Source organism: Marmota flaviventris, chromosome 2 (assembly GCF_047511675.1).
Source record: "Marmota flaviventris isolate mMarFla1 chromosome 2, mMarFla1.hap1, whole genome shotgun sequence".
Lineage (NCBI taxonomy): Eukaryota > Metazoa > Chordata > Mammalia > Rodentia > Sciuridae > Marmota > Marmota flaviventris.
The window spans coordinates 1,187,302-1,199,050 of record NC_092499.1 but is presented as its reverse complement, the minus strand read 5'-3'; the positions used below and the strand labels follow the sequence as shown (position 1 = coordinate 1,199,050).

The 11,749-nt window shown below is 53.2% G+C and overlaps 1 protein-coding gene across 1 annotated transcript; it reads left to right on the top strand.

The window, feature by feature from the left end:
• Window positions 1-602: 602 nt before the first annotated feature.
• Window positions 603-3,133, top strand: LOC114082568 (disintegrin and metalloproteinase domain-containing protein 21-like). Its single transcript, XM_027923737.2, has one exon. It carries the CDS (start codon window positions 762-764, stop codon window positions 2,976-2,978), a length of 2,217 nt encoding a protein of 738 aa, XP_027779538.2. The 5' UTR covers window positions 603-761; the 3' UTR covers window positions 2,979-3,133.
• Window positions 3,134-11,749: the final 8,616 nt, after the last annotated feature.

Here is an 11,749-nt window from a genome sequence, read left to right as displayed (position 1 = left end):
GATCCGCAGGTGCACCCAAGGACAGGACCCCAGGGCCTGGAAAGGAGCCCACCAGGATCCGCAGGAACCACAGCTGGAGCTCAGGTCGGGTCAGGCCTTGATTTGGTTCCCAAAAGCAGGAGGAAAAAGCCCCATAATTCAGGGCTCTTCAGACAGAGTTCTGAGAGGGGTTTTTACACAGTATTGGGGAAAAACTAACTCTATCTCAGCTGTTGATTTGGAGACGGCAAGCAAAGTTCCCACCAAAAACCAAAGTATCAACTTGTCTAAAATGACCTTAACCACAAACCAAAACAAGACATTTATGTGTAAAAGAATAGAAAAAAAATTTGAGACCTTTTAGGATGATACTGATGTCTCACTCCAGCTGCCAAATGACTGAACTGTGGCCCAGACTCAAGAAAACCTTGACCCATCGTAGCTGACCCAGAGTAAAGTGGCAGTACTTGCAGCAGTCATGGACCTGAGGCCGGTATATATATCCAGAGAGCAGGAGAAAATCGGGCAGCTTTGCTGAATCTGCCTCTTCCTGCCAGTGAGCACTCCTGCACATGCCCCTGCCCTCCCAGCTGACATCATGTGCAGGCCCTACCACACCCTGTGACTCTCACCTAGCCCCTCGGGTTGTCCAGGTAACCTCCGGGGGCCCATTGTCCTCCCTCCTGTCTCCTCAGGAGGGAAGCACCCCAGCAAAGGGTCCAGACCTGGCTTCACTGAGGACACTTTCCTTCTCCACTCCCTAGATATCCAGGGGCTGGGGCATGTGGCCGGTCGAGGGACCGGTCCCTCTCAGGGCTGCCTTCTTGCTGCTTGGGATCTGGGCACTCTGGGCTCCAGTCCGGTGTTTTCAAGGCCACCCCTCATGGCGCTACAGCTCCTCCGAGGTGGTGGTTCCTAAGAAGGAGGTCCAAAGTGGCAAGAGTCTTCATTTTCCAGGACATATTTCCTACAGCCTGCGTTTCGGGGGCCAGAGACATGTCATCCATCTTTGGAGAAAACATCTTCTGTGGCCCAGACACATGGTGTTGGCCACTCAGGATGACCAAGGAACCCTGCAGATGGATTACCCCTACTTCCCTGAAGACTGTTACTTCCTCGGCTACCTGGAGGACATTCCTCTGTCCACGGTCACTGTTGAGACGTGCTCTGGGGGCATGGAAGGGGTCATGATGTTGGATGACCTCACGTATGAAATCTCACCTCTCAGGGATTCAAACAGGTTTGAACACATCGTCTCACAGTTGGTGGCTGATAAAAATGCCATGGGACCAATGTACGGTCTGGACCACAAGGACGTCCCAAGCCCCCTGAACCCTGGAGTGAACTACAGTGCAGAGCCTCGGATTTCTAGCATGATGTATAGTGGCCATGAGGCTGCCCTGAAGGGGATCGTGCAGTGTTCCCGCTCCATGTATAGCACATACGACAATGTCAGCAAGTGTTCTGAGTTCCTAATACACATGTTTAACATAGTCGACACCCTTATGAGGGGTATCGAGTTCAGGTTCTATATTTCTATGGTGGTTGTATATTCCGAGAGTGATCCTGTTTCACTTCCTAGTGGTGAATGGTATCCGTCAGGGATGGATATACACAAACATTATGAGGATATATTCTACTGGCCATTTAGACCTGCCTCCTGCACACTAGTACTTAAAGACAAACCACATGAATCTGCATTTGAACCAGTTCCATATAGTATGTGCAATAAAGGATCCATCACCTTTGTCGCTGCACTATACAGGCCTGCGATATTGTTAGCGATCATTGCTGCCAACCATCAGGGGAGAATGATTGGAGTGCTGTATGATGGAAGCAACTGTGTTTGCCAGAGAAGGGACACGTGTATTATGTTCAGGTGGCCTGGGGTAACAGATGCATTCAGTAATTGTTCCTTCACACATGTACAGCATATAGTTAGTAATCCTTCACTTAATACGTGCTATTACCGCTCTGAGCGGGTTCTTCATAATAGCAGCATAACAATGAACCGCTGTGGGAATTATGTAGTGGAAGGCAAGGAACAGTGTGACTGCGGGCCCCTGAAGGAGTGTTACACCAGTGGCTGTTGCAACACCGAGTGTACATTTACAGAGGGAAGCTCTTGTGATCGAGGAGCCTGCTGTGCCAACTGCACCCACAGCCCCATGATGACACTTTGCAGAACTGTCCAAAACGTGTGTGATCTCCCAGAGCACTGCTCTGGAAGTGACAGCAACTGCCCTGAAGATACTTACCTGCAAGATGGAACTCCATGCAGTCAAGACGGCTACTGTTACAATGGCAACTGTACCGACCGCTCCATGCACTGCAAGGAGATCTTTGGTGAATCTGCTATGAACGCTGAGGATGCTTGTTACTCTATAAACTTGGCAACACACCGATTTGGACACTGTGGGAGATCAGAGAATGAGATGGTGTACACTCCCTGTACTGGAGCTGACAAGATGTGCGGAAGGCTGCAGTGTAATAACGTCACCCGCCTCCCCATATTACAGGAGCACGTTTCGTTCCACCAGTCTTACATCGACGGGGCCTACTGCTTTGGACTGGACGAACACCGTTCATCAGGGACCACTGATGCTGGAAAAGTGAGGACAGGAACCCCGTGTGGCAGCGGGAAGATGTGCATTGGCAGTTCATGTAACACATCAATAAATGCACTGGATTATGACTGTCTCCCTGAAAAGTGCAGTTATAAAGGGGTCTGCAACAATCACAGGCACTGTCACTGTCACGTAGGCTGGGAGCCTCCTAATTGTGACAAATTAGGTCATGGTGGGAGTGTGGAGAGTGGGCAGCTTCCAAAGAGAGTGCGGACGGTAGACCGGAACCCAGAACTGATCATCTACTTGAGACTGCTGTATGGCCGTTTCTATGTCTTCATTGCGGCACTGCTCATTGCATATGCACTGAATGCAAAGACTATCAAGACTGTCAAAGAGGAAGAAGCAGCAGCAGGAGGAGAAGAAGCTTAATAACAGACAGCCAGCCAGCCTCCTGACCCCTGTGGAATACAGGGCACCCAAAGTGACATCCATGAAGAAGAGGCAGAGAGAGAGACGCACAGTCCTCCTCCTCCTGGCACAAGTTGACCTTGGGAGATCTCCGATCAGCACTCTGAAATAAACATTTCCACTCCACACGTGAGTGTCTTCCACATCTTTGGGTGCTGGTTAGGTCTCCAAGCTGAGCCTGAGCCTCTGGCTGCAGGAGACCCGAGGCTGCAGGCCCTGGGACCAGTGGGAGTTGTCATGTCCACGGTATTTCAACACTTCCTCTCTTTCTCAGGGCACTGAGCCCCGACTCTCTAGGTGACCTCTCCTCTAGACCCAAAGGGAGCTCAGGGAATTGAGGCCTGCCTCCAGCCGAAGCTGCCTGTTCCACAGCGGCAGTGGGGGAGGGCTGGGGGCCGAGGAAGCCAGGGAAGTAGCCTCCAATCCCCACCAGGCCCACGCTGAGTGCAGATGGCCCTTGGAGGAAGATGGAGCTCTGGGTGAACACTGCCTTCCACAGAAATCAACCAGAAAGGCCAGTGGAGGGGAGCAGCAAGCCTCTGGCCCTCGTGGGGCACTGTGCAAACCTCACTCCTCCTCTCCATGCTGTGTCCACATCCCCTTGAACTCAGAGCCTCGGAGCAGCAGGGCCAGGCTCCTGGGAGAGCAGGCTGGTGTGGAGGGCATCCGAAGCTCTCTGTGTCAGCACCCTTTAAATAAAGAGAGAAAGTGAAAATGCACAGCGCAGAGTCTCCCCTGCAATGTAGGTGCCGATCCCCGCCCAACCCACAGACCTCAGAAATGAGGCCTCGGCACCTCCCAGGGAAGACGAGTTCCAGGCCCCGGTGAAGGGCGCGTTTCAAACCACCCTGCTCCCTCGGGTGATGGTGAAGGACTTCCTCCTTTCTCCAACACATCTGGATGCGCTGCCCTGAGCTTTCTCCCAAGTTCACCCCTCCCTGCCCAGCTCTGTGCCTCTCCCTGTACACATGATGGTGTCATTAGTGAAGATAAAGGGAAGGTTGAGCGGAGCTCAGCTGTTAAATGCCCACTGGCTGCCTGTCCTCGGGCTGTGGTGTTTGGGCCTGGGAGCTGCAGCCACTCCGTGCTTCCTCATCTCCCCTCCGCTATCCTCAAAGCAGTCCTTAGCAGGGCCGGGACGTGCTCCCTGTGGGGGCTGAGTCCCCTCTCTCCAGGTCACTGCCCAGCTGCACCCTGGAGCCTGCCCCGGGCACACAGCAGGTCCCACCTGTGGTCACGGCCTCCGCCACTGTGTCCCTCCTCCCTCACCTTGCACACACAGGGCCGTGAGGAGACAGGGAGGAACAGGGAAGGCAGCTCTGGGGTTTGGTTGAAGAGATGGCAGGTGGTTTGGGCTTAACAACTGAGTCCTGGGTGAACGTCACTCACGGCAGTGCCTGCTTTATCCAAAGTGGGTCTAGCAGCCACATACTGAAGTCAGGGCAACCAGGCTGAGATGAACAGCCGCTCCAGGTCCCAGGTGGAGTGTCAAAGGCACACTTCCATCATCCCAGGGCATGGCCCATCGGAGGCCTGCCCTGTGCATGGGGTCGCGCCCCAGCGCCTGTGGCTCTGTGCTGTGTTCTTGCGCCTCAGGAGATTCTGGAGCCCTGGGGAGGACAGCTGAGGCCGCCCAGCAGTGGACCACCATCTGCTGCACTTGGCCTGACCTCCTGTGGCTGCAGCTGTTCCCAGCTCCACTCCTGAAGTCCCAGCAGGTACTATTTCAGCGAGGTCGGCATCCCGGGTGATTTCATTTCTCTCCTACAGTTTGACAGACTGAGACCTGTTGGCAGTGGCTCTGCTGCCCTGGCCTGTTCCCCTCAGCTCTCTCCTTGGGGGGTGATCATGGCATCCTTTACCCTGGCATGATGGGGCTTCATCACTGAAGAACAGGATGCCCTCAATGTGGAGCTCCTGGTGAGGTGTTGCTCCTGCAGGGAGGAATTCTTGCACACCAGCCCCCGAGTTCAGGATGGAGTCCCAGACCCTTGCTGCCTGCAGGGCCTGAGCTCGATCCAGGCTGGCTCCAGGGCCTGTGATCTCTCTCCTTGTCTCATTTCTTTAACCATGGGGCACAGTCTTCCAGGGACCTGTATCTGTGGTCTCATCCCTTGGGAGGCCATGAAGTCCACTTCATCTAATTTGGATCCCAAGGTGAGGAACTCATGTTAGGACCTTCCATTCCCCAAACACACATGTGTAAGTCGGTGTGCAGGGTCTCCCTTGGGCAACCGTGTGGATGGATACTTTTCCTCAAATGCTGCGGCAAGAGCAGAGTTCATCCAGCCTGATGGAGGCACAGCAGTCATCGGCTGCGCCTGAGCAGCAAAGCCCAGCATTGGAAACATAGCCATGGAAGGGTGGCACACGGGGGCTGGGAGGGGTCCTCTGAGGAGGCTGTGCAGTGAGCAGTGCTCACTCCACACCTGGCCTTCTTCTGCTCTGATCACAATTAGCTATCCCCCAAATCCCCTTTTGCACTTTTGGGGGGAAAGTAGCAGACATTAAGATGCATCAGGACAGCCAGGACTTGGGTGCGTTCCTGGAGATGCTTGTCCAGTGTCTCTGTTGCTTGCTGGACTGCTGCCTGGCCTCTGCCCTGTGGGGCAGGAGGGTGTGCTGAGTCAAAAGGACCATGGCCTCCACCCCTGCATCCCCACGCCTGCCTCCTGAGCTCGGCATCACACATTCTGAGAGGTGCAGACAATTTGCCTGCCCAGACAGCTTCATCAGCAAAGCCAGTCTGCAACTTGGTGGCTTTCCTTCTCCCTGACCTCCCTGACATTGTTGCTTTATTCCAGTATTTTCTCCACTTCACACCAGGCTTTGCTTTTCTCAGAAATAGAAAAAGAAAGAAACAACTTTGCATAAAAATGATAAGGGGCACAGGACAGGCTATGTAGTGCAGACGGCCCCACTTTCCAGACTTGGACCCTTTTTTAATAGTAAATGTCATCACGCATTCAGTGTTTCAGGTACCTGCAGCTCCAGCAAGCCCACAGAGAGAGCTCAGGCCCAGCGAATCCTACAGGAGACTCTCTCTCCATCTCTCAGGGCCACCTACTTTGACCAGCCAGATCTTCAGAGATGACGTGGGGAGGGTGGAAGTAGCCTCCAGTCTTCCATCCAATTCCAACATGACACCAGGGACTTACCCAGGGATTTTGTCAGATGACCTCATTCAGCAACACACACACAGTCTGTTTCTGCCCAGGTGATCTGGATTAATAAATCCAGCAGAGCCCTCCTCCCGCTGTTACGGGCCAGGCTATACGGACAGTGACCAAACTCCATTTTACCCTGAGGCTCCACGTCATGTAAGAGATTCTTCTCCCATGGGAACACCTCCCTCTGTCCCCATCTACAGTGGCTTAGCACAGCATGTTTGGTGACATAAAATGGCAATTCTTATACAATGTAAAATTGTTCTCTCTTTGGTTGCCATTTTTCTTGGACAATAGACCCTGTCGGAGTTTAATTGTCTAGACGTTGGTAACCATTCTTTAACTTGTGCTAAACTAGGGACGTTTTGGCCCACTCCCCCTTCTGCTTATGATTTTAGATCTCCTGATGTTTGCTTATGGTTTTGAATCATAGCAGCAGCTACTTATGATTCATGTGGTTTTGGACTATAAAGGTGTCCTCTAACCCCGGGAGGAGGGCGAAGGGTGTGGACTGGCAGCCCTCCCTTGGCCTGCCAGCTGGTGCCTGCAGACCCCCAGCTGGCCAACAAAGGTTCTGTCTCCTGCTTTAAGATCGACTCGGTGATTTATTGCAATCTCACCATAACCCGGGCAGTCTTCTCACTCCTGGTCCTTCTGCAGGGTCTCTGGTTCTTCTAGGAGCAGTAAGGACTCTGAGAGTCCGATTGGCAAGGGGCGGAGGCCGAATCTGACCTGCTGGGGGACAGGGGCCCCACTGCTGCCAGGAGAGCAGATCCCAAGAGCCAAGGCAGGGCGCTCTCAGTACTGGGCCCAGGACTGGTTGCTGAGAGGGCAGGGAGAGTGAGCCTGGATAAGGTGTTCACTGAGTGACGCGGAAGACAGAAATGGATGAGTCTGCAGCTCTGGACTGTGTGGGATCCCAGGGAGGGGCCGTTTCAGACAGCGTCCACCTTGCCGCCATCTTGGTGGTGGTTGTTTTCAGTTTGTTGCTGAAGGCAGGGATGGTTCAAGGCAGAGCTGATCCTGCCTGAGAGCTTCCATCCTGGCTGGAGTCCAGGGAAGGTGGGTGATGGTGCAGACCCCACTCTGGGCAGGAGGCAGGACCCCTGGCACCCCTGCTCTGGGATTCCCCAACCTTGCGCTTCCTGCAGCCCAGCTGGGCCTAAGTGTTGGGGACCTCGTGCCCCTCCTCCTCTGGGTGATGACAGTCCTTGCCTACAGGAGTGTGGGACAGAGTGTGAAGGGCACAGGCCATGACAGGGTCCACTCACAGTGCCAGAGGCATGCCACTCTCCAGGTCAGTCCAGTTCCCACCCTGGGGTGGACACAGTCCTTTGGGACTGGTTTTAGGTGGCAGAGGCCTTTCAGGGGCCTTGGAGCTATTGCACCTGAGGGGTCTTGAAAATCTTTGGGGGTAGAAGGACCCTAGAGGACTGTGGAGCTGCATAGGGCCAGAGGCGAGGGCATGGGGTGCTCTTTGCTCATTTCTTTTTGAGTTACTTTTGGTGAACCAGAGGTAATGTGTGTGGTAGGTAAGTCGTCCACCACCAGGCTATGTGCCCAGCCCTTTTTATTTTATATTGGCACAGGCTCTCGCTGAGTTGCCCAGGCTGACCTTGAACTTGGGCTCCTCCTGCCTCAGCCTCCCAGCAGCTGGGATGGTGCCTCTGTGCCCAGCAAGGGCATGGTCTTTGAGGACTGTCAGCCCTGGGGTCTGAAAGGCCCATCTGAGGAGATTGGAGACACACGCACCCTCATCTGGACCCTTGGTCCCAATAACCTCAAGATCACAAGCAGGTCAGGGGTCAGACTGAAGGCACAAATGAGAAGCCGTCTGACATGGATGAGGTTTCCTCTGTCTTCAGAGATGTGAGGTGCAGTTTGGAGAACAGTTGCACGTCCTCAAAGGCCTAAACTTGCTCTTACAGATTGGGGTGCAGACCCCCCGTGCGGCACCTGAGGTCACCAGGGGCACAGTCTGCTCAGTGCACTCACAATGAGGAGACCCAACATACCTCCCTGCCCTACTGGGCAGCAGCCCATGGGCCCCTCTGCTGCCCTGGGGCTCCTGAAGGCCGGGTGCCTCCAGTCCGTCCACCCAGCGGTAAGAGGCCACCAGTACTCGGTGTGGGTCCCCAGTGAAAGTCCGCCTGGTATTTGGAGAGTGTGAGGCTGGGGTCTGCCTGACAGCAGCACAACTCCAGGCTTAACACAGCTCCCAAACCAGACTTCAGATGCCTGTTCCTCACTCACTAAACACTGGAAAGCTTTTTAGGCTTTTACTCCATCTTTTTGAAACCCCTTTATTGAGATGTTATTGTCACAAAGAATGCACGCGTCCTGAAGGGACCGCGTTCTATGGGCTGGAACACGGCAGCACTGCTCAGCCGCAGGGATGTCTGCAAGACGGCATCGGCAGGTGGCTTGTCAAGGCTCCAGCATCGCAGAATGTACCCACAGGACCCGAGTGGCCCGTGACCCTCTGGGACCACTGCTGCATGCGCAGCAGTCATGACGGAAGCAGGGCTTCGTGGCCTGTGGCCGACAGCATCAGCACAAGAAGCAGCCACTCTGCCACACTCGCCTCCTGACCCTGGGGAAGACTGAGATCTGCTTTCAACCACAGTTTCAGTTTAAATGCAGTGTCCGTTCTCTGTGTGTACGACCGTCTGGCTGTCTCAATGTGGGTTGCGATTTTAATATCCAGAAAAGCCTCCATCAACATGGTGTGGGGGTGGACATCCAGTCTCTGGGGTCACATGCCTTCCTTGGCTGATGGCAGTCCACCTCAGATAAGACGTGGAGTTCTGGAAAATGTCCCTTCCTATCTCTACCTGCCAAAGAGGATCATGGAGGAGCCTGTCCTGATATCGCTATAATAGAGTGACCTCATCTGTGTCTTCTTCCTGGGAAGATGTTCTAACTGGACGCACCAAGCGGCCAGGAGAAGCTTAGGAGAGCAGGTACGGTAAAGAGCAGGGACCTTCCCATGGACGGCAGGAAGCTGGACACTCCCCGCTCCCCAGGGACATGCATGGGGACTCCTTTGGGAAAGTGGCACAGAGAAGGAGTGTAGGCTGGAGCAGCCCCTCGAGCTGGGGTGTCCTGGGGAGGCCAGTGCTGTGCTCCTCTGGGTGGCAGAGCTGTCCTTCTGTGCTTAGTAGGGTGCCTGCCATCAGGTGTGGACGTGGAGTCCCTCTGAAGGCTCACATGCTGGAGGCTTGATCTGCAGCGTGTTTGCAAGTGGGCTCTGAGGAGGTGACCAGAACACGAGGGCTCGGAATCACTGGGTCAGTCCTTCAGTGGCTGGGTGGACACAGGGAGATGGTGGAAACCACAGCACTGGGCATAGGTGGACAAAGCAGGTGTGGGGGGCAGGTGAGCTGGAGGGGAATTTCCTGCCTCTGGCCTCTTTCTCTCTCTGCCTCCCGGCTGCTGTGAATCGGGCAGCCCCATCCTTCCACCAGGATGTTCTGCTGTAAGATGGGCCAGAGGGATGGAGCCAGCCCAACACGCACTGGAACCCTCGACACGGCGGTTATCTGTGAGGAGTCTGCTCCCCACAGGTTGAAGTTTGAACCTTAGAGAAGCACAGGGAGGCAAGCATGTGAAGCAGGGTTTGTTTAGAAAGGGGTGACCTAGACTTCTCCCGCGAGGGAGAAGGGGCCCTAGCTGGTGTCCTGGTATCCCAAGAAGGGAGGTGTTCTGCCCTTATTATATGTCCTAGGATTCCTTTGTTCTCCTGCCTTTACCCCCTTATCTTTCTCCTTCCTGGGTACCTGACAAGGCCCAGGAGTGCTGGGTGGGAGAGCCAACAGGTGGGAACCAGGTGGGCTGAAGGGTGGTGCAGCCCAGGACACATTAATTAACAACCTTAGAGCTCCCTGGAGGGAGGGCAATTCCTGGAGCAGTTCCATTAGGGTGGAGGAAGGGCTCTGAAGGAATTAACATTTCAGTCCCTCAGGGGACAGTCTCCAACTTCCTGGACTTCTTGACCGACCTGACTTGATTACCCAAGCCTGTCTGATTCCGGCTTCACCAGGAGCCACAGGGACCTTTCCTCCTTCAAGTTGTCCTCAGGTACTTGTCGCAGACATGGAAAGCGTGACCCTGGATGAGGGGCCTCAAGTCTGCAGATGGAAGGAGCTCCACCCACAGTGGAGCAGGCCGTGTGAGGGGCCTGGGGTCTCCCTGGCTCGACCCGCACAGCTCCTGAGGAGACAGGTTCCTCCGGGACCTGCCACTCTGTCCTACCCAGACCCGTGATCTTTCTAGAGCCCAAGGAAATGGGAGATCCTCACTTGGCAGGACATCCAGTGGGGACCTGGGTGTCATGTGAACGTGACAAGGAAGAGATGAGTCTCCCTCCTGCAGATTGGACCCTCCACACAGCTGGGTGACTGTCGTGAGGGGGCAAAATTGTGACGTATGAAGTCGAGGGGAGAAATAAAGGATGTCCACACGCTTCTGCCCCTTTCAATGCTTTATTCACTCAGATTACTCAACACAATTTTACTCCTTAATGCTGGGCACTGCGTAGACATTATCAATTCACAGCGAGCAATTCTAGATCAATTCCACGCACCACAAAACACACTGAATCATGACAGGCTACTGACGGACATTCCCCCTGCATGCTCAGTTCAAAAGTCTTAAGCCTGAGGAGCAAGGGAGATCTTTCCATCTTCTGAGGTTTTCTTCAGTTTCTTTCTTTAGTGCTCTCTATATTTCATTGTTACAGGTCTTTCACCTCTTTTATTAGATCGGTTCCCAAGTAATTCGTTGTTGTTTTGTTGTTGTTGTTGTTTTTGAGGCTGTTGTGAATGGGATAGTTTTCCTTACTTTTCTTTTTGCTGATTCAACTTTGGTGTATAGGACACAATCAATTTATGGATGTTAAGTTTGTATCCTGCTACTCTTCTAAATTCAGGTATGTGTTCTAGATGTTTTCTAATGTTTTTTTTTTTTCCGGGGGGAGGGTCTTCTATACATAGGATTGTGTTGTCAGCTAACAGAGATAGTTTGAGCTCTTCATTTCGTATTCACATCCCTTTAATGTCTTTTTTTTTAATTGCAATAACTAGAAAGAACTTCAAGGACTATGTGGAGTAGAAGTGGTGAAAGGGGGCTTCCTAGTCTTTTTCCAGGTTTTAGAGGGAATGCTTTCATTTTTCTCCATGATGTTGGCCTGGGTTTTTCTACACAGCTTTTACAATATTGACGTATGTTTCTTCTTTCCCTAGTTTTTCCTGATTCTCAACACAGGTAACACTACAAACTTTCCTCTTAGAACTGCTTCCTGTAACCCAGAAATTGTAATATGTTACATCAGTATTCTCAGGTACTGAAGTGGCACCCCCTTTCTCCACAGAAAAGCCCTCTTCACCATGGCTGATTTGGGGACTGTCAACAAAAGAGTCTCTGCGAAAGAGTCTAATGCAGATAAACTTCCTATTTTCGTGTTGCCCTGTTTACTTAGCCACTGGCCGGGAAGATACCAGCACTCCAGGTGCTGGGCACCCCCTTACTAGTTTTTCACAATTGTATCCAGTATAGTACTTTGTA

Excerpts from the sequence above, each read along its gene's own strand:
- LOC114082568 (XM_027923737.2), top strand. The coding sequence starts at position 762 with ATGTGGCCGGTCGAGGGACCGGTCCCTCTCAGGGCTGCCTTCTTGCTG.